This window comes from Magnolia sinica, chromosome 15, assembly GCF_029962835.1.
Source record: "Magnolia sinica isolate HGM2019 chromosome 15, MsV1, whole genome shotgun sequence".
Classification (NCBI taxonomy): domain Eukaryota; kingdom Viridiplantae; phylum Streptophyta; class Magnoliopsida; order Magnoliales; family Magnoliaceae; genus Magnolia; species Magnolia sinica.
This window is the reverse complement of record NC_080587.1, coordinates 51,812,463-51,835,928: the sequence shown is the minus strand read 5'-3', so window position 1 is coordinate 51,835,928 and position 23,466 is coordinate 51,812,463. Positions and strand designations below refer to the sequence as shown.

General features: G+C 39.0%; 1 protein-coding gene across 11 annotated transcripts; it reads right to left on the bottom strand.

Annotated features, from left to right (window-relative positions):
- Positions 1-344: 344 nt before the first annotated feature.
- On the bottom strand, positions 345-21,821 carry LOC131226755 (pentatricopeptide repeat-containing protein At1g71420). Of its 11 annotated transcripts, XR_009162006.1 has the most exons (8): positions 8,647-12,999; positions 8,435-8,532; positions 5,738-5,835; positions 2,977-3,060; positions 1,410-1,488; positions 962-1,063; positions 781-868; positions 345-633 (listed from the first exon to the last, which is right to left on the bottom strand). XR_009162006.1 is itself a non-coding variant. In XM_058222459.1 (6 exons), the coding sequence occupies exon 1, from the start codon at positions 21,491-21,493 to the stop codon at positions 19,271-19,273; it is 2,223 nt and encodes a 740-aa protein (XP_058078442.1). In that variant the 5' UTR covers positions 21,494-21,821; the 3' UTR covers positions 345-633; positions 781-868; positions 962-1,125; positions 1,410-1,488; positions 2,977-3,060; positions 18,752-19,270. The 11 variants fall into 11 exon arrangements, 4 of the variants coding, with proteins under 4 accessions (XP_058078442.1, XP_058078441.1, XP_058078443.1 ...); XR_009162009.1 differs by lacking the exon at positions 5,738-5,835 and having other exon boundaries at positions 8,647-12,553; XR_009162005.1 differs by having other exon boundaries at positions 8,435-12,551.
- Between the last annotated feature and the right edge of the window lie 1,645 nt (positions 21,822-23,466).

Genomic DNA, 23,466 nt, shown 5'->3' with positions numbered 1-23,466 from the left:
ACAATCGTGGCAGTAGCAAGCCAACACTGGAGTATTTGGGAACCTTTGCTTCAAAATACAGACTCTGGACGAAATACAACATAAACTTAAGTTCAACTTCTATAATTTACTGTAATCAATTTCTATAATCGAGTTTGGAAACTCAAACCTGAAAATCTGGTCTAAAATCATGCCCCTATTGGCTTACACAACAGGCCTAAACAATAACAATCCTAGCGAGGAATCAACATGCATGCAAACTCTTCAAGTGTCTTAATAAAATATCGCTTCTGCAATCAAATCAAGATGTTTGTACAAGGAGGATGATTAACCTGAATGGTGCCTAGAAGTAGAACCAGATCAAGTTATGAAGACAGAAGAAGTATAATTTATTCATGATAGCTGTAATGAGATTTCTCAAATACCAAGTCTATCCCATCCCTGTGCTGTGTGAATTCGCGTGTGTTGATGTCAGCAAGTTCAGTCCAAATGTGGTTTCAAAGTGAAACCAGAATTTAAATTTTCAACACCGTGTCCACAAAAAATCAGATCATTGTAACTCTACACAGGCCCTTGTGCAAGAAAAAAAAAAAAACAAAACAAAACAAAACAAAACAAAATGCACTCTCAGATCCACCACAATCAGCAGTGCACCTGGAGGCAGAACGAGAGACATGATCAGCACAACACAGGAATGTGTATAATTACACTCGCGAATTCAAAGACATGTTTCTTTTCTTTTCTTTATTCAAAGACAAGTTTCTCAAGGGACTAAAAAACCACCAAGTTTTGCAAACTTACCGGTAGATATCTGATGGTTTGTAGTCAAATGCATATTTAAATGTTGTAGCAGTGTATATCATATACCCCCTATTGTATGCGGAACACCCTGCATATAGACATGCAAATCGAACGTGAAATGCATGCAGGCACAAAAAAGACATCAAATTGACTATAATTAAGAGAACTTCAAGGAGATCACCTTCGGCTTTTCAGTGCTCCCACTGGTACACAAGAGAAAAAGAACATCATCTGCATCAACCCACACCACTTCAGACGTCGTTGGATATTGTGGGACAGTATCCTGGAACACAATTCTTGAGCATTAAATGTGAAATTATCATACCACTTGTAGCAACTTTTTCCCTAAATCATGCATGCATAACAGGTTCAAGCCAAAGGAACATAATACTTGTGTTACTTAATTCTTAAAGGAAAAAAAAAGAGTATATTACTTTCAATCGAGTCAGGCCAGTCCTTTAATAGATATGTATGCATTAACTTTGCTGTTTGTTCCAAGACTACCAAGTTATAGCTTATGCACTCTACCAATATTGTTGAAATCATTATCCAAATTAAGAACATGAGTGTTATGCTTCAGCTTTAAGAAATGTCACCAAACTAAGAGGGAATCAATTCTATTGACCTACCACCAGATATCTCTCCCGTCCTGCCATTTTGTTGCTTCCTTCTTTATTGCTGACTTGTTTTCACAAGTTAAACATATACCTGCTCAATGAAAAGATAATGATAAACATAGAGCATGTAACCTAAGACCTACGTTTGTTGTTGATTAAAAACTAGGAAAAGATACTAAAGAAAACACAGGAAAAAGTTACAATTTTTTTCATTCTCATGCATTGAGTACAATGCTCCAAAGGACAAACAGAGAACATACATTTTAAGTTTATCATACACGAAGATATTACCAAGAAGTTTGAGAATATCATTTGATAACCACTTTGAATTGTTAGGATTGTCCAATGGACCCCACAATATGGAGCAGTTTGGATTGATATATGCATGTCTGTCATATCAAATATGTATAGCGGCATGTCACCACCATTAAATCACATTGGTAGAGTAGCCCATATGGGAAATAATGGAAAGAATATTTTGACCAAATGGAACCATTATGGTGGAAGTGCATTTTAGCAGTGCATCTACTACTGAAGAACACACTTTTGCGCCTCTTAGTCGAAAGACCTTTTTTCTACCAAGATTTGCATCTGTACAAACAATTTATTCTAATTGCTAGGTAAGCATGACGACTTGAAAAATATTTTCTAAATGTGATCAATACATACCATTAGACCCAGAACTCCAATCACAACCACACAGGCGATCCAAAAATGTATAGAGTACATTTTGATGCAGGGTCCATTCAAAGGCCACATACTTGAAAATAACTAAACCTTGATTCCAAGACAAATAAAAATTCACCTTCAACTAACAACCAGAAGCAAAAGCAGCTAAAAAATAAAAACCCATTAAACCACTTCATTTGTGTCCTGATCATGGGAGCCACTTCATTTGTTTGTCTCATCGACAGGTGACCCCTCTGCACACCACACACACCATGATGCATGTACAGTCCTGATCATGGGAGCCATTCTATGCACCACTGCACCTGGTTGCATTGAGACACGGTGCCAATTGCTAATTTCGTGTGAATGGCCCCATCTTGTATTGAATGATTTTTTGTGCTATACACTATGATACCTAGGCAGTTGGCATAGGTGTGTGTCAAAGTGTTGGGGACAAGAAACTCTAAAAATCTAAGTGACACTTCCATCCACAAATAAATAATTTATAATAGAAATAAATCGATAAAAGGTGAATAATTAATGAAAACTATGAAAACATAAAAAATCAAAGTTAAAAAGAATATTTGTGTAGTTCTAATTAAAACCATTTAATATCTAAACTAACAAATAATCAATTGACAAGCATAAAAATAATATGCTATACTCATCTCAAGTAATTGTAGCTTCTATGAACATCTCTTGCTCTTTTAAAAACATTCCAAGAACCCAGCACGGAACTGTCTCTAAGAAATTGTATTGCATTTACTATTTCAAAAGTTCTAAATTATATAGAAAATAATTGAATTTTTCCTCAGAATAAGAAAGTTTTATGTTTCATAAAGAAAAGTAGAAAGAAAACAATAAAAAAATATTGAAATCAAGATGAGCCAATTCAAGAATGAAAAGGTACCTTCACAGTGCGTCTACAACTTCTCCTCTGCCAATATGCTGCTTAAGCAAAGCCAGGACATCATTTGGAGTGGCATACCCATACCTAAGAAAAACAGAACCAGAGAGAGAGAGAGAGAGAGAGAGAGAGAGAGAGAGAGAGAGAGATTCTTAAAATACAAGGATCATTTGTTGAGATATTTGCAATGCTGTATATGTGAGGCCCATATTCCAATGATATTGATTACAGACATTTTTACAATGTTGTATGAACCCTTTAGTGTTTCAGGTGTTCCAGGAAGCCATTCAGTGTCTTTCACGAGTACTTTCACAAATGTGTCAATCCCTGTAACCTTGCACAGGTTTAAAATCAGTGGCACAAATCTAGAAAATTAAAAGGAGAAATGCTACTTGCAGGTACGCATCTGCATGTTATTAGATCCATTCGAGGACATCACTTTAGATGGGTCATAAACCAAAGATCTGCTCAAACAGTTCTCATAATAATGGTGATCATTCGGTTCCACTCTACAATATCAAGTCACTTAGCTCACTGAGATAACATAATTGGTAAAAAAAAAAAAAAAAAAAAAAAAAAAGCTTAGGGAACTTTAGACCAAAAGCACCTCCCAAAAGCCTAATCGTGACAAAAAATAGATTTTCCATCCGTAGTTATTTAGAAAGATGTGCTTGGATAAAGCTTTTGCAGTGGCAATAATCCATTTACAACCTGAAAATCAATTTTATCATACAATCAATGTAGTCATATGAAAAAGCTATGCCCTGAAACTGAAGAACTAAATTATAGAGAAAGACGATGACGAGATGACATAGAAAAGAAAGACAATACTAGGGAGCATACACCGATCTTCTCAATTCTGAACAAAGCAAAATCTACTATAGCCAAAGACAAAATAAACATCCAGCTATTCATAATACCAACTAATATAGGTATAGCAATACCAATTAAATTTGTGGAAATAGAATAGATCAACCATTTCAGCTAAATTAAGATTTGACTCAACCTATGATTTGTCAGTTCACTTGATGGATCAAAGTTCAACAGAATTTGAATGCAGATATGCAAACTTGACACTTTGATGAGGTATGAAATGCATGCACAGAGACAATTGACACATTGCCTACATATACCTAAGTAAAACCAAATCTCCCTATATTGTTCAACAAGCATCATGAACAATATTATCGTCATCTTTAGTATCATGACACTGCCATCTCTCTTGGTGTATTCTACATTGGAACAATGTTCCTTTCAAATACATTGGTGGTTCAATGCCCTTAAAAATATTTCATGCATTAAAGACAAACAAAATGCACAGATTTGGATTTTGGAAGAATCATAACATTCATTTATTAGTTAAACATCACTACCAGAAGTTTAGAACTCACAAAAGATACTGGGGCCTGGGATGATCCTCTGTTGATATAGAAATGTGTTGGAAGAATTTACATAATGTACCTCATGACACTCTTCCATGTAAATGAAAGCAGAGGATGATCCATATTCGCTTTCTAGCTTTAAGCATCACGTTCTTGACATCATTTAACAAATAGTAAACAAATAATATCTTTCAAAACATGAGACAACAGACGACATATCCAATAATCAAAATAGATAATTGGTTCACATAAAGGACTTCAATGGAAGTATGCATCTTGAAATATATGAAATCTGACACTGATAATGCACTAAATGATGAAAAAATCTTGAAAGAAAACTAACCTGCATCTTGGAGCCTGCAGGGATTGTTTTACTATGACTATATATTTTGGTAATGACAATAGTAAAAAATGATCACGCTGGTAACAGAGTTTTGTAAAAATTAACAACTTTAGAATTACCCAGCTAAATATAAATCCAAGTTTAGACTAATGTATTTGGGATGGCAACGCATTAAATGCCATTTTGGGTCCTTGAGTTTTTTTAGGATGAATATTATTGAAAGAAAACAAACAGAACCACAAACCAAAGGGGCCTGAGAGGGGCAAAAACAAGGAAAAACAAAAAGTAACAAGACTATCCATAGAGATTGGCAGATATGATTGACGAAATTGAGGATTAATATTTTTAGATGCTGAGTTCAGAAATGTGTTGACAAAGTAGCAGCTAATCTTGCTTAATGAGTTATTAGGTCTTACTTATGATTGAGCAGTCCCAGCTCCCTACATAGCTGTGGTGAGAAACTAGTGGATTTATTGGGGTTTTTTTACATGAATTGGGAAGCTTTATTTCCAGATATTTTCCAACATGGATTGTCAAGATCTGTTTATGATCACCATCCGTTCTTACGAAAGTCGAGTGAGCAGTCACGGGGTCTGAAGTCTTTCGAATTTGAACTAGCCTGGTTAGAAGAGAGATTTTATCTCCAGTCGCCAGCATTAATGTGGAAGGATGGGCAGGCTAAATACTTATGTTCAAGCTCCAATTGCTTAGGGCCTATTTGGGATCAAGAAAATGAGAATGTGAATTTGATAATTCATGAACTTGTCAAATTCATGAATTTGCATTGGATCTGGATTTTTCAAATTCCAAAGTCCACTATTTGGAGATCAAACTACAAATTCGTGGATTCGTGGAACATTTACTATCGTGGTACAATACTACAGCAAACCTACAAGAATTGACATGCAAACCCGCCCATCAGGATAAGCTGAAGTTCAAACATAAATCAAAACAGAATTAAACAGTGCTTCATTAAAAATAGAAGCAAAAAATGGGGAAGAAATAAAAAAGCTCTATCAACAAAAGGTAAGTAACCAACCATTAAGATGCCACATCTCCAATGTAAACCTCACTGATGGAGGACTATTCGGGTAATTTTCCGGGAACCTCATGATGGCATTAAAATAGCCTCCATCGCTGCAATTAGATGATTGTCATTCAAGCAGGGTTGGTGCCAAAGAAAATATAAATATACAGTGAGCATCGATAATTTAATACCAAACTTTAAATTATCTCACGTGAATGTCAATGTTAAGTTTTAAAACATTGCAAACATCTCCCCCAAATGAACATTTATCAAGTAACTAAATGTGAAAACCAATGAATGTAGTGATTCAACAACAGCAGAAACCAGTAGAATGTGAACAAGATGTTACATTAAGAAAGAAACTTACAAAAGACGGATCATCATATCAATTCAATGATCAAGTGTCAAGACTAAAATTTGTACAACAAATAAGACAGCAATGAATCCTTGCCTATATTACAATAGATCTCGCCAAATGACTCAGAAAACAAAGCCCTTTCAGACTCAGGAAAAAAAAAAAAAAAAAAAAACAGAGGGAAAAAGTCACAAAAAGTGTGCATTGTTCGGCCTAGCAACCATACAGGTGGGGTCCACATCTTGTTGATCCAGACCATTCATTATGTGTTTCATCATTATGCCACGTCCTGATTTCCCCAAATTTCCTCCATCAACAATTAAACTTTCAGATCAGTACCCCTCCAAAGAATGATCCATCAAAAAAAGAATGGTAGGCCTGCCCTTCCAATTGAGGAAGAGCGAATAACCAATTTGGTATGTCCCAACCATTCGTCACACCTCCATTTATTATAATATAGACCAAAAAAAAAAAAAAAAAAAAAAAAAGAAAAAAAAGAAAAAAAAGAAAAAAAAAACAAAACAAAACAAAAACAAAAACAATAGTGAAAAAAGTTCAAAATTACATCCCTATGTAGAAATTATAGGTCTCAATGGAACCCCTAAATGACAAGAACAACCCTATCATAATTCCCAAATTCCAAACAAACCACTACCAAGACTTGAAGACATCAACCAATTCCAGTATCCCAACCAAAAAAAGCAATCACATGAATACTAAGGGCTTGTTTGGATGCCTGTAACTTTTTTAAGTTGTAAGAAAGTTACATGTAACTTACAGGTGTAAGTAAGTTACAAGTAATCCTGTTTGGATGTAAGTTGTAACTTACTTACAGGTAACTTTGTTTTTGTGTTTGGATAACCTGTAACTTTGTTACAAGTAATAAGTTGGATATTCACACTAGATAGAGTTGAAATAGAGAATCGTTGAAAAATTAGATTGACACACAAAAAAGATGGGATAAAATTATTCCATTTTATTAAGCCCATGTAAATGAATAGTTTGGCCGATTCTTAGGCTAAACTAATCAACAAGTGGGCCATAAAAGTGGGCCCATGTTTTCAAAATGCTAGTAATGTGAGCAAAAAACTTGAAGTAACATATCCAAACAAAAATTTTCATTTTCTTCACAAGATATGTTTACAATGCTGTAAGGGAAAAAAAAGTAAAAAACAAATAACATCAAACTAAAGTAATCTATTTAGGAACCATGTTCTCCAACCATACATGCCTTTATGCAGGGTACATCTGCTGTTCCATGGATTGTGGGATCTGATAATCCATGCATTCACAAATTATGGGAGGAATGTATATTCCATCCACGAAAACTTGGATGGCATGGGCTGCTGACATGTTATGTGGGCCCACTATGATGTATTTGTTTCATCCACACCATCTATCCATTATTCCAGATCATTTTAAGTCATCAGCCCAAAAATAAGGTACATCAAAATTTCGTGTGGACCACATCACTGGAAACAATGTTGATTGAACACCCACCATTAAAAACTTTTGGTGGGCCACCAATGTTTTCGATCAAATTGATATTTGTTTTGCTCCTTTCATCCAGGTCTTTATGACCTAATCAACAACTTGGATATGAAACAAACATTACAGTGGGCCCTAGTAGTTTTTTAATGGTGGACTTTCAATCATTATTGTTTTCAGTGGTGTGGTCCACCTGAGATTTAGATATCCCTCGTTTTTGGCATCAAGCCCTAAAATGATCTAAAAGAATGGATGGACGGCATGGATAAAACAAATACAATATGGTGGGCCCCACAGATCATCAGCCATTATCCACGCCACCTCACCAAGCTGCGTCCGTCAACGCGGAAGCAAGGGAGAAGGAGACTTGAGAGAGAGGAAGAAGCATCCGTCACTCCGTCTGAAGGTAGGTACGTTCTTCAATGCAGGTGCGATTATTTCCAAAGATTTTCATTTCAAATTTTCCAACTGTTACCTGTATCAAAGATACAGGTAGCTTGAAAAACGACTCAAGTGCCTATAAGATTTTCGCCTCTTTCTCCTGTAAGAAAGTCACGGGTTGAGAGAAAGTTACCTGTGACTTTCCTCCCCCAAACATCAACTATAACAAAGTCACCTGTAACTTTGTTATGTTTTAGAAAAGTGACAGGCATCCAAACAGGCCCTTAGAATTACGAAAAATACACGCATCAAAATCTAAAATCACATACAAACATCCACAAAATGAAACCACCAACCAATGCAATCCGATCGAAATTAAGAAATCCAAAACTAAAAAAATAAGAAACCCTAGAAATCCAAAAGCAAGCATGAAAATCCAGTCTTATAACGAAAAGAACACAAGATAGAAAAATTAAAATACTCACTAGATAATATCGGGTTGGACCTATGATCATGACATTCCATTCAAAGAAGTCATCAATCAAACCAGCCAATAATCTATCCACCGGATACTTGTTGAGATCTGCATGTAGAAGAGAGATCGACCGTCCAATTGGTACTTACATCACCAGATCTCATAATAAAAGAAACCTTATAAATTGCTATACAGAGAGAGGTGGGGATTGGATCTGTGTACCTCTGAGCTGCTTAGAGAGAAGGAGCCTTGCTTGAGTCATTGTAGCCCTAAGAGAGAGAGGAGGGATAGAGAAAGGGAAGAGAACCCGCGAGAATTATTTCATTATCGCGGGCTCTTTTTTGGGCATGGATTGGGTACTACCCCCACACGTATATAGAGATGAATGCTCTTGTTAGGGGCTCGTGGCGCCACCATGATGTATGTGGTTTATCCACTACGTCCATCCATTTTTTATAGTTCATTTTAGGGCATGGTCAAAAAAAAAAGGCAGGTGGAAGCCCAAAGTGGACCACGCCACATATCAATGGTAGAAAATCTCCATTGTTTACTACAGTGTGGTCCACTTGGGCCTTCGATCTACCTCTTTTTTTTTTGCTCATGCCCTAAAATGAGTTATCAAAATGAATGGATGGCTTAGATAAAACACACACATTGTGGTGGACCCCATAGAGAACCTTTTTTGGTAGTGAACTCACAATAAGGGTTTAATTCGCATTCGTCGACAGCTTATTGTGATTAGCCAATGGAAAAAAGCTGTCGGTGACTCTGAGGGCTAAAAGTCGTCGAGGAAACTACCATGCGACCATTGGCTTTGGTCAATTTTTTTGTAGTGGATTGAAAGGCACTTCAAAGACCTGAAGAAGCTCTTCAGCTTGTTGGAAAAGTTTAAACTTCGCCTTAACCTATAAAAATGTGTCTTCAGTGCAACTAAAGGCAAACTTCTTAGCTTCATAGTAAGTGTGGAAGGCATCAGAGTTGACGAAACAAAGACAAAAGCCATCATTGAGATGCCTCCAAAGACAAAAAGTAATTTGGGGCTTCCTAGGTAAAATCCAATACATCAGTCGCTTCATTGCACAGCTCACTCCTATCTGTGAGCCAATATTCAAATTCTTTCACAAGAATTTGCCAAAAGAATGGAATGATTATTGTCAAGTTTCCTTTAATAAAATTAAGACATACCTAATGAATCTGTCAATTCTAGTGCCGCTAACTCCAGGATGCCTCCTATTGTTATACATCTCGGTCGCGACGGACACAATCAGTTACGTCCTCGATTACCATGATGAAATAGGAAGGAATGAACAAGCAATATACTATTTGAGCCGCAAGTTCACTAATTATGCGACTTGTTATTTAGCACTCAAGAAGACATGTCTCACCTCAATCTGGGCAACCCAGCAACTCCTGCAATACATGATTGTGTTTCCCATCCTTTTACTCGCTCGCATGGACCCCCTTAAGTACATGTTCGAGAAGCCAGCACTCACTGGAAAGAACAAATTGGCAGTTACTTATATCTAAGTTCGACATCACCTATGTCACTCAGAAGGCAATCAAGAGGCAAGCACTGGCCGACCACCTAGCAGCCCATTCCCTACCGGCTACCGGACTACCAGCCACTGAAGACCTTCCTAGACAAGGATCTCCTTATTGAGGAAGAAGAAAAGAAGACAAGGGAGTGGACACTTTTCTTCGATGGTGCTGCAAACTCCAAGGGAAGTGGGATCGGAGCAATCCTCTACTCCCCCGACAACATCCCCATCCCAATCTCAAGGCGATTAGGGTCTGTTTGGTACGTGGGCTTATATGGGATTAGGGGAGATGGAATTGCATTTAGTCCCATGCAAAATCCAACCAACATTTAGGGAGGACGAGAAGGGTTGGGATTATGTGGGATGGAATTGCATTTGGTCCCATGTGGGATATTCAGTGGATTTTGAAATCCACTCCACATGTGGGCTCCACATTGATGCATGTGTTTTATCTATGTCGTCCATCAATATACGCCCTTTACACATGACATTCTAGTTATATACATGTACAAGTGACCGACATACGTTGTGAATTTGGTTCGTTGATTACAATTCTATGGTCCACCAAACGGGGTTTTGCTTAATCTAGTGTTTTTCCCATAGCAAGAATTTTATCCCAAACATGAGATTAGATGGTCAAACTACCATGGTATTTCTAGACATGTAATCATTGTTCAATAATGGTGCTAATCCTATTTAGTACAATTCCATACCATTTAATCCCACGGACCAAACAGGCCCCTTAGCATTCAATTGCACCAATAATGTGACGGAATACGAAGTTTGTATTGACGGTCTAAAGGAAACCATAATCTTAGGTGTAAAGAAACTACGGTTTTTTAAGACCCACAGCTTTTAATCAAACTAATGGTGTTTGAAAGACTAAAGATGAGAAGTTGATCCTATATCATGTATATCTCAAAAATCTGACCGAAGAGTTCGAAGAAATCACATTCTCATGCATGCCACGAGCTAATAATATATAAGTTCGCAAATGCTCTCACCACCTTAGCATCAATGCTAGATATTTCAAAAGGAGTTTCCGAATGGGAGCTCACAGTCAAGATACAAGATGAATCAATCTTCTACTTGCAAATTGAAGAGGCTAAAGCCGCTCCCAGCAACAAGCCCCCAAATACCGACATCAAGCGCTACCTAGAAAGCCAGGAATACCTAGAAGAAGCTACAACGACAGACTGCCGAACCATCCATCGTTTGGCGGGACAATTCATTATCAGCAGTGAAGTTCTATACAAGTGATCATTTAATCAAGTCCTCCTTCGGTGCATGGATGAAGCCGAAGATGCAAAATCATGGACGAAATCAACGGTGGAGTATGTGGCCCACACATGAATGGGTACATGATGGCAAAGAAGATTCTATGACTTGGCTACTATTTGTTAACTATAGAGGCAGACTATTGCCGACACGTCAGAAAGTGTTTCAAGTGTAAGGAGCATGTAAATCAAATCCATGCCCCTGCGTCGGAACTATACAATTTGACTACACCCTGGCCTTTCTCTATATGGGGACTCGACATCATTGGGAAGGTAAACTCAAATGCTTCAAATGGCCACGAAGTGGGTATAAGTAACATCCTACACCACTATAGTAGTGTCTCATGTGGTGAAATTCATAAAGATCAACATCATCTACCAGTATGGTTCTCACACGCCATCATCACCGACAACAAGCCACCCTCATCAACAAAGAAGATAAACGATTTTCACGAAAGGTACAAAATTTAACACCATTGGTCGAACCCCTACCGCTTCCAAATGAATGTGGGGTCAAAGCCGTCAACAAGACAATCATCAGAATACTCAAGATGATGGTCAAGACATATCAGGATAGGTTAGAAATGCTTCCATATGCACTCTGGATCGAACATCCATACGATCTACTACGAGTGCAACTACTTTCGAGCTTACATACGAAATGGAGGCAGTCCTATTAGTCAAGGTGGAAATCTGCCTCGATGATTACTGCTAGAAAGTGAAGTTGAGGAAGGGGAATGGTAGTGAGCCAGATACAATTGGCTACATCTCAAAGACAAAAAGCACATGTGTGCAGTAAGTCATTACCATTGCTATCAGAAAATGATCACTCGAGCTTACATATGAGAGTTCGAAAGAGGAGCTTAAAGGTGGGTGACATGGTCATGAAGTATATTCTACCATCGCACCAACCATAACTCTGAGGAAAGTTCAAACCCTCATGGGAAGGACCACTGATCATACGAGAAGTTCTTTTGGGAGGCGCCCTCTGTCTCACCAATATGACGGGAGAGAGGATCTTCCAAAGCCCATCAATGCCAATAACGTGAAAATCTTTCACGGATAAGTTAATATAGCCCTGTTTAAAGTTACATTAACAAAGCTGAAGTCTATTAGCCAAAGCTGGTCATCTTAAAAACCATCATCACGTCCCCCAATAAGTGCCACAAAATCAAAGGCAAAGAAAAAAGCCAACGAGGAGAGAAAAAGCAAAGAGAAAAAGGAGAAAAAAGTAAAGAGAAAAAGAATTAAAGAGGAAAAGAAGAGAGGAAATAAGAACAAAAACATGAAGGGAAAAACAGTAAGAAAGAGAGAGAGAGAGAGAGAGAGAGAGAGAGAGAGAAATTGACCCCATAGGCAGAAACAACCATCCCTTCACCCCTCAAGATGAACCTGGCTTGAGTAAATGGCTTTGCCATGGTAACTTAGGACAAGGTTGGAAAGACTGTCAATCGGTCGGTAAGGATGGAATCCCAACCCTTCCACCGCTATAGAAATCGAAGGAAGAATACAAAAAAGAAAAGGTGTGCCTAAACAAAAGGGGCGGAGTGAAAACCCGTAAAGGCACTCTGAGTAAAAACAATGTGTAGATAGTGGAGGTAGTGAAAACCCAAAAGGGTGCCAATGGTAAAAACAACATAGCTGCCAAGGGACAGGCAAGATCAAACACGTGGGATGTGGTGAAATTTTGAACGAACACCACGGATAAAAATGACGGGAAAAGTCGACTGTAGTGAAAACCCGAAAGAGCGTTACATTAAAAAAAAATAATAATAAAAAATAGAGAAGCAAGTATCAGAAGACAACCCAAGATCACATTAAGGTCAAGAACAAGAGAAAATACAGCCATGGATACGAAATCTATAGGATCTCCTAAAATTTTGGGAAGACAGCAGTCACAGTTGCCTACTCCCTCAGGAAATCCAGGGTCTTTAAGGGGGTTAATCTAAGAGTTAAAGGTCAGAACATAAGTTAAGCCACGGTTCTGAATCCCGCATCCCAACACAAAAATCCAGATATGTATACCTAGATAGCATAAGGCACGAAGATTTCAAAACATAAAAAACTTTTCTTTTATCGTATTTTTCCTTTGCATGTAATGCTTTTTCTTTTCAAAATACAATGCTTTCTATCGTTCACATACCATGTAAAAAAGCATGTATGGACAACCCAATAAATCCGAGAACCAAGCAATAAACTCTCAGTCCTCATCAGAATCCTCCCTAAGTACCTCTCTTGGACTCAAATTTTTTAAATTTTGGCAATCTCTCCCTCAGTCAGCTAACCTCCATCCACAGGTAAGCTAACTCGTCCCTCTCAGATCTCCAACTCCTCCTCATCCTCCTAGTGAGCAACAAACAATCACCGAGACATATCCTCGTAGAGATGCCGAAGTGAAGAAATCTCAAATAATAAATGATCGTGAGTGGATAACAGGAAGTCAAGATCAATGAAAGACCGCTCCTTGAAGGGCTCATACGAACCGGTAGAAGACCCCGCATCGCCAAGAATGTTAAGCTCATCTAAAACATTTGTCAAGTGCCAACTAGGGATGCACCAAAGCAGTGACTGCTCAGCCACTCAACGTTAATATGGAACCGTCGCTAGAGGAAAAGCCCAAGACTTTAAATCCAAGTATGTCGACTGTTAGAAAATTGCTCCAGAGAGCTTGTACTCAAGTCTAAAAGTCGGCGATGAACCGTGGAAAAGGGCGATGTCCGAAACCAGAAAACACAAAAGGCAAAATATCATGTGAGAAGCCAAACTACCATAAGAATCTGATGGGGTGATACGAGAAATACAATTGTAGCATGACAATGATTAATGGAAGCCCACGGGCACTACAAATGACCGGAGAATCAATAAGCCAGGTTGACTCCCAATGGATATCCCAGCTCTACAATCGTGAGAACATCCGTCTGTATAAGGGCTCTCTTATACCCAGCAGTACATGGAGGAGTTTTCATGATATGGCACAGGATATTAGGTTGCCCGAAGTCAAGCCAAGAGACAAAAATCGTCATCGCCAATCTCTCCTAAAGTCATAACTGATAAAACCGAAGGACAAAGGTGTCAACATAGGGGACGCAAAAAATTGAGGCATGCGAAAGCACAAGGATGCGAAGGCAAGAAAAGTACATGTAGGAATGTTCCGCAACCATGAAAAATGCAAGTATGACCTAGGACACAGTCCGACAATCCTTGGAACAGCTCAGCCAAAACCAAAAAGACAATAATCTTCCTATAGTAAGCTTTGTTCAACACTTCGAAAAGCATCGTAGTGGAAGATCTATGCCAACCAGAGAATAGCATCTCGGTAATCAGGCACAATATCAGCGTAGTCTGATAGTATGAAGAGTGTGAAGACCTCTGGAAGCCACGGTCGCCTAAGAACTCGTCATACAATGGATCCAAAGAGAAAACCACGGCATCGCCATCACCATCTGCAACCCGGATGAGGTACGAGATACCAAACTAATGCAGGGGTGTGGCAGTCTTTATCGATTGCTTTCCTAAAACGTGGGGAGAACGGTCCAATGGAAGGCTAGTCAGCCTGGAAAGTTCTTCCAGTGAGGGTCCCATCTCCAAGTCATTGAATATAGAAAGGTTCAACTCAGGGACCCAATTAGTCAGTGTTACACCCAACATCCTCCAATCAACATCCACGCAAGCAAGGTAAACGACTCCCTCAAAGTCAAAGTACTCCAACTCCCCATGCTCAAAGTCGGTCAAGGTGTTGAGACAATGTCGTAAACGCTCAGAACACACTGGTTGTGGGAGCAGGTGTAACACCCCCAAAATCCAGCCCCAAATATAGGGACTGGGCTCTCAAATTCAAAGGTGTTAGATAATTAATGAACAAATGTTTCATAATCACACTTTGCTTTTTCACATTTGCATTCATGAAGGTACCCATTCACGAGAATAAAACCAACCATATTATAAATATTATTCCATTTAAACGTCAAAGTTCAACTACTCATCTAATGCTCACTCAGGCAGGAGCTTATTACAATAATATAAATGTACAGCATGAAACGTAAATAAAACTAAGCTAAAATGTAAGCATCAGCGACGACATCATCGTACATCACTCGTAATAGTCTTCCATAAGGAGATCATCTCCTATATCTTCAACGTGTCCATCACCTACATCATCTATATGGCTGGAGAGGGTCAACGCCCTACACATAATGATCATTATCCTTCAAGATTAACAAACAATTCAAGTAATTCATAAAGCTTCTGATACATCTCGTATTTCACCACTACGAGTGGTATTGGTATACGAAAAACCAATCTACATGAATGCACGCCTAACATAGAGTGTGCAGCTTATCATAAATAGTGACCACCACATTGTGATATATAATTCGCAAAAATTTGGCTCACTCCACATCCCATAACTATGGAAATTCGTCGGCGTATCCGACACTACTGTAGATTTACGTGGACACCTCGAGACGACACAACTCATGGATTAAAAGAAATTACATGCACGATTTGTTCATGGGGCGACTACTTGCGATACCAAATACCGAAAAGTTATATACCACGCGCTCGCAGATTACATACATCGATGCGTGTACCACTAACCAAATCCAAATATTTACGCGTCAACAAGAGGGTTACTACCCAGAGTGCATTACGTCCATGATATATATACAAGTCACTAATTGTAAATCCTTCAACACATCACTTGCATTAATAGAAAATTAAATCAAACCATAAGAGTTTTAGAACTATAAGACAAATGCCCAATCCATAAAAAAAGAATAGTAATAGGCAGTGTTCGAAATATCAGTATTGCGTTACCTATCGCATCCTTATGATACAGATACGTATCAGTTATCGCATGAGATATATCGTTTGTATCGGGTAATTTATCGCACTTTTTGGGAAACATGGGGAAACATTGGGAAAATGGTTGAATTTTTCAATGAAACTTAAGGAATTGTAAACAAAACAAAAAAAAAAAAAAAATGATTTTAACACACTGTTAAATCATAACATCTCAAAAAAGAAATGCACATAATAGATTTCCTTTGTATAGGGTCTTAAGTTATGCTTTGTTTGACTGAACTAATGCAACTATATTCAAATTGAATGCATAACATTAAGAGTATATATGATGATCATTTCATCAAACACTTCAAAATTAGTCTCAATTGATAGTTGGTTGAAGGAAAATTTTGAAAAAAATAATAATATTTTAATAATTTTTAATTAAAAATGATTTTTAGTTTTCAAAAATTGACAAGGACTTATGAAATCAGTAGAGCACCCTCATACATGCTTAGAGCGCAACATTGCAAGAAATTTGGAAGAAAGTGGGAAATTTTCTATTTTTATCCAATTTTTCACAAATCGGACCACCTACACTCAAATTTCAAAACTAGAGGAAATGTGATTCATCAAATACTCCTAAATATTTCGAAATTAGTCTCAATTAACAGTTGGTTGAAGGAAAATTTCAAAAAAAAAAAAAAACACAAAGAACATGAAGAACCAATGGATTTATAACCATTTGACATTGATTTAACATAATTTAAACAAAAAAAGGGATCGGATATTAAAAATGTTCACCGGATCGAACATGTGGCATATATTGGCACTACCTGTGCGTTTCGTATCGCACAGGTGGGATACGAGATATATCGTAGGATATATCGACCAATATCGTTGATATTTAAAACATTGGTAATAGATTAACTCAACAAAAATAAGGAGAGATGAGCAAAAGCCAACTCAATGTGGATGTCCTGAAGAGAGACAAAGGTGTCTCTCCAAGAAGAACACAACGTCCCTTCAATCTTTATATATCCTGGACATCGTAGTCTAGAGAGACAACACCATTCCTCGATTAAGCAATTCATAGCCTTGTGCTCTTATCTCTACCATCTTACAACTATCTTCTTGAGAACAGTTCGTGCGAGGCATATCAATGCCCAACTCTTGGAGATATGTTCAATACTTAGAGGTGCAAATATTTGTGTTGGATTTCAAATCTGTGAATAAATTGTATCATTAATATAGTTTATTAATATAATTTGTCATCTCCCTTTCTTTTACAATTGCTGGAATATCTAGAAAAGAAAAATAAATTTGTCCAGAGAAATTTACTGTTCAAGTCAAGATTTGAATCCACAAATATGATTTTTCTATTTTAAACTTACTCGTTTCTTCCAATTATGCGCTACTTCCCATCTTTGAACCTTCAACACGAGACATGTAAGGTTTAAAGAAAGTAACCAATAGTTTATGTTTAACATCCATGTCCCCCAAATCAGCCAACTGGACAGATTTTTTTTTTTAACCAAGAATCTATAGGGTAGGACGTTCCTTTTTTTTTAGAGAGATAACGATTACTTTATTAAAGAAACAGAAAAACAACAAGGAGGGATACCACCCGCTGAGATAGAGGGACGATTACCCTCCAATACAAAACAGATTACAACCCTTTAAGTTTACAAAAATAGAGGCACACTATACTATAAACTGCTAAATTCTTTGGACCACGGACTCCGCCGAAGTGGAGACACCGTTGAAACACCTCACATTCCTTTCTTCCCATATTGACCACCAAACAGTTAGGAGGGCCATTCTCCAAACTGTTTTTTTTTTTTCTTGCCTAGAGTAGTCCCATGCCAGGCTTTGAGCAACAAAGACAGGCACTTGTGATTATCATTCCCCTTTTACTCAAATTATCTATTGTCAGAACCTTCTTCTTGCCAACCAGCCATCCAAAAGCCGCTATCTTTGGAGGAACTTTTTAATTCCACACCTCATCTGTCATTGTCTCTACTAAGGAAGTGGGATTGCTGCCGAGGGAGCTATATAAGGACCTAATCGAGAATTTCCCAAATTTGTCGAATCTCCACACTAGCATGTCTACACCCGACTGATCTAGCTTACAACTATTGATGCGCCCAAGAAAAGCAATGTATTCTTCAATCTCCCAGTCTTGCAGATTTCTTCAGCAGGTAGGATTCCATATAATTTCTTCCCGAAATATAGAATGGCAATCGGCTACTGAAATGGACCGATTTGGGGCAAGACAAAAGATACTATGAAAATCCTCTTTTAGAGCCACTTCTCCCACCCCAATGTCTTCCCAAAAACGAGTGTTGTCTCCTTTTCCTATTGCAAATCCGATACCTTTGAGAACCTCCTTTTTAATAGATAAGACATCTTTCCAAAGGGTAGAAGCTCTGTATACTAAGGAATCCTTGGTCCACCAACCTCCCACTGAACGACCATACTTACTCTTGATTAACGAATTCCAAAGGGTCCCATTTTCTGATGACAGGCTTTGAATTCGCAGACCCACGTTGGCATGTGCAAGCGGCCGTACTAGAAAACTGCACCGATGCAGTGCACTTCACATTTCCCCTAGCTTATCCGAAAAAACAGATGAATCTCTACTTCCCTTTTTTGCCTTTTTTTTAAAAAATAAAAATAAAAAATCTAAAGATTAATCTCTACTTATTTGAAGATAAATTGTGCACAAACCTCTGTTGGATAAGTGGAAAGAAAGTGGTTTTGGTTTGACCAGCCGAGTCTGTTTGTCCTGCAGCTTTCCGATTCATGGCTGTTGTAGTCCTGTGTTGGTATGTTACAATCTCCTCCGATGGGCTGGATTAAAACTTAACAATGATGGTGCCTTGAGGGATGACCCAAGCAGTGAAAGTGGGAATTTTCTACTTCATGACAGTTCAGTTACATGCATTGGACATGCGCCCATTCCATTAGGAACCCGAACCAGCTCAACAGCCCATATTCTTGCACTCGAGGAAGGCCACCAAATGGTTTTCAAACTTCCCATAGATCACCAATGCACATCTTCTTCTGCAAAAACAGCCAATCACTGGACATTTTTTGCCCCGTTGAACACCATCATATCAATGGTTTAGATCACTGAACCACAAGGACCCATTTGTAGAAACTGAATGCCCAACCACTATTCTACAAACATTCTGCCTGAGAGTTGTGTAATACCTCAACATAATTTAATAATTCTGTCCCGGTTGATCACCAATAATCACTACAAGAACACATCCCACCTCTAAAATGGTGGAAGCGATTCGCATCTCTCACCACAATCTCCCTCCCAATACAATCTGACGCCAATTTCATGAAATTATGGCAATCCAAACATATCCTGATATTTTTCATAATCCTTATAGCACCTGTGCTTCTACTAGCATTCATCAGCCCAAACACCAATGCTAGCTTCTCACTATGATGATACAATTGCTCTTCCTTGTGCTCTTTCTCAACCTCATGCAACACCAAACTAGTCTCTGGCACATACCCCATTTCCTTCAATTGACACACCAGCCGTTCAATCCCTAGATATATGGTCTCTCGCTGTGGGTGCCTCCGCCCACCCGCAGCAAACTCATGAACCTGATTGCCGATCTCAATCCAGCTCAGGCCCACCTCCTTCCTCGTCCCACAATCTTTCATCTCCTTACGTATAAAACCCGCATCTCGAAAGCTACCGCTTGCACAGTATATATTAGACATCATCACGTACCCCACTGATTTCTTGGGCTCCAATTCAATCAGCTTCCGAGCAGCCCGCTCACCCATGATAGTCTCACTGTGTTTTCTACAGGCACCTAGCAATGCACTCCACACGACAGAGTCGGGTGGCATTGGCATTTGATTGATCAGGTCCTCGGCCTCGGTCAGGCGACCGACCCGCCCAAGCATGTCAACCATGCATGCAAAATGATCGCATTGAGGGGCAATGCCGTGATGTTCTACCATAGCATCAAACAGCTCACGGCCTTGGTTTACCATTCCGGCATGAGCACATGCTGACAGAAGGCCCACAAAGGTGGCACCATCTGGTTGAACATCCATGCGGGCGAAAACCTGCAATGCATCATTTCCTCGCCCATGCATGGCATAAGCTTTGATCATAGAGTTCCATGATACCGTATCGCGGGCCTGCATATGGTTGAAAATTTGCTCCGATTGATTGATGCTGCCGCACCGAGCATAGGCATGGATGAGAGCATTTGCAAGCACCATGTCATCCTCAAATCCCACCTTGATGATCAATGCATGGGTGGCCGATCCATGCCGCTCGGTCACTAAGCTGGCACATGCCTTGATGACAATTGAGAAAGTGTACAGATCAGGATCAAAACCATCCCGACGCAACTGACAGAACAGGAGGAGTGCCTCTTCAGGCTGGCATTCGGCACACGACGTTATAATTCCAGTCCAAGATACAATGTCTCGGTTCTTAGTCTCCAAGAACACCTTGTAACAGTCATTGATGTCATGGCTCACCTTCGAGTAGGCCTTCACTAGTGCGGTTGCCACCTCTACTTCTGAAACAAAGCTGGCCTTGATCATGAGAGAATGCAATTGGTGCAACTGCTTGAGACTTGCAAAGTCGTCAACACCACCACAGCAGGAAGAGATGACACTGATGAGCGTCGCATGGTCGAATTGAATACCATCACAGTGCATCCATGCAAAGAGACGAAGCGAGCGGTCAGTGCAACCCGCCATCTTAAATCCTACAATCATTGAATTCCACGTGATGAGATTACGCATGGGCAAGTTCTGGTATACCAACCAAGCGCTGTCACGACCCTCAATGCTGCCACCACAGCATCTTGAATACATGGTAATGAGAGCATTACCCACAAAAACATTGCCATCGAAGGAGGTTTTCAAGGCGAGCGCATGTACCTGCCGACCTCGGTCCCAGTTGCATGAGCTAAGGACACTGGCGATCGCGAATTCGTTAGGAAGGCAGTGGGTGATCATGACCGAAAAGAGTTGAAAGCACTCGTCGGGCCTGTTGCTTTGGTCATAACCAGTGATAAGCGCGGTCCAGGAGACGAGATTTCTCTGAGGCATTTCATCGAACACCTTGTGGGCAGCTTCCAAACAGCCACACTTTGCATACATATTGATAAGATGGTTGGATAGGAAGAGGTCTTGGTGATGGTGATTGGTGAGCATGTGGCGATGGAGGGCTCGACCCTCAGCTAGCGAGCCGTGCCGGGCGCATGTTTTGAGGAGAGAGGCGTAGGTTTGGGAGTTGGGCTGGGATTCGAGGGCGTAGAATAGCGAAAGGGCTTCCTGGAGTTGGCCCTGTGTGCAGAGATGCAGGATAAGATGGGTGGTGGGTTGAGGAGAGATGGTGGGCCTTGGTTGGACGGTAGTGAGCCTTCGGTGAGGAGGGAAGGCCATCTTGAGGGTGGCATGGTGGGCCCCACGCCTCATCAGGCAGGGAAGGGATTGCAATCCCAGACCGTGCCAGGGGATGGCTTATATATTGGGGGCCCTATCACGATGCGGATTGGCTGCAACCGGGGGAAGGCGGATTGCCTGCTGCAGGCTGCAGCCCTAGGGTCCGTGTGGCCTACCTTGATGTATGTGTTATATCTACGCTGTCTGACTGTTTCGCCAGTGTATTTTAGACCATGAGCCCAAACACAAAGTAGATCCAAATCTTAAGTCGACCACATCAGAGGAAACGGTAGGAATAATGATGCCCACCACGGAAACAATTTGCCACTTTAACCCGCTCATGAGATGACTTCAATCTAAATGAAGGGAAAACATCAGCTTGGTCCAGAACTTTTAAGGCTCACAAGAAGTCAATCCCCACTGTTTCCGGTGGCATGGTCTATTTGAGCTTTAAATATTCTCATAATTCATGCCATAGAACGAGGTAAGAAGATGGATGAACTGACTGGATATAACACAGATTGTGGTGGCCCTTAACACCTTAGGGCTGCAGGAATCTTGAGAGTTCAGGTTGCAGCAATTTAAAAATCGCTTGCGCCTTCACATGTCCCCAATTTTTAAGATAAATTTAAAAAAATTTAAAAAAAAAGCATCATATGCGTATGTAACAGGTAAATCCCGTTGTGAAAATGACAAAAGCATTGTTTCATTTATAAGAATCTTTACTTTTTAATGTAAGGTTACATTTGGAGTATTTGAGTATTTGATTGGCTAGGTTAGCTTATACTCTATTTACACTCATTTTTGGCGCCATGACGTGAACCAATGAAAAGCCATCATATGTTAATTGTCACACTCCTAAATTCGGATACAGAGTGTGCACCTTCAGACTCGAGTTTTGATTCATGACTCATACACTAAGTGTACTTATTTCCTTCTTCATATAATTGTATAGAAGCATAATTTGATGAATTCTATGTTTGCATTTAAATTTAACATCTATTCTTCTACGTTTGTGTTACATTCATATAATTTCTATCATCGTATATTGAAAACCACATCATATGAGTACACTCATTTGAAACTTCATTCAAGTAAAAAATCAAATATTGTTCAACATAATCATATTTATAAATAAACAATGATAAATCATATTTATGTACAAATAGATACAATAAAGAAATCAAACTCCTAAACAGTAACTATATAAATAATTCATTAATCTAACATAACAATTTCATCTTCTGCGAATATGGCCATTGGTCCCGCAATCCACCGCCAATCGGTCTTCAATTTTCCGTACTTGATTCGGATTTCCTATTTCATTCATCTCTAAATGGTTGTCAACCACAATGTTAACTAGCCAAGCTAGTGAGTGAACCCATCGTGATTCTTGCACATCATATTTACAATATAAATGTAAGAATATTATGAAATGCATGGATGCGTGAATGCATCAAGTGAGAAGATAAGTCCACTTGCTTGAGTTGGATTCCATCAACCTACATCTTCCCTTCTGGGGTATGCTTCCACTATCCAGGTAAGCTTTCACACATTGTGAGCATCCAGAGATGGTCCATTAGGTCACCCGGTACTGTAAATACCTACAGGTCTTCTAAGGCGAGCCCCAAAAGTCAATATAGGTGTATTATGTATACATAAATGAATGAGAACGATCGATGCATCATATTAGCATATCGTCACATATATCATCATTTTATATCAATAGTATTTTAAAGTTAAACAGATATAATAAAATAGCCAATATAAAAAAAAAATACACTTGCTATAGCAATCAAACAACTACTTTAAGTATAATAAAGAGGAAACATGTTGAGATCACTCACATGTATTTTGGTGATGTAGATTCCGAGATGTTATCCCAAAATCAATTAAGCGACAACCACCTAAATATATAACACAATTAAAACATATTTACATTTCAGCAACTTATATAATTAGCCTCTTGGGTTAATCAAATCTAATTTATGGTCCACATGGAGAAT

Bases quoted from the DNA above. Each gene is read 5' to 3' on its own strand.
- LOC131226755 (XM_058222459.1), bottom strand. From the start codon at position 21,493: ATGAGGCGTGGGGCCCACCATGCCACCCTCAAGATGGCCTTCCCTCCT.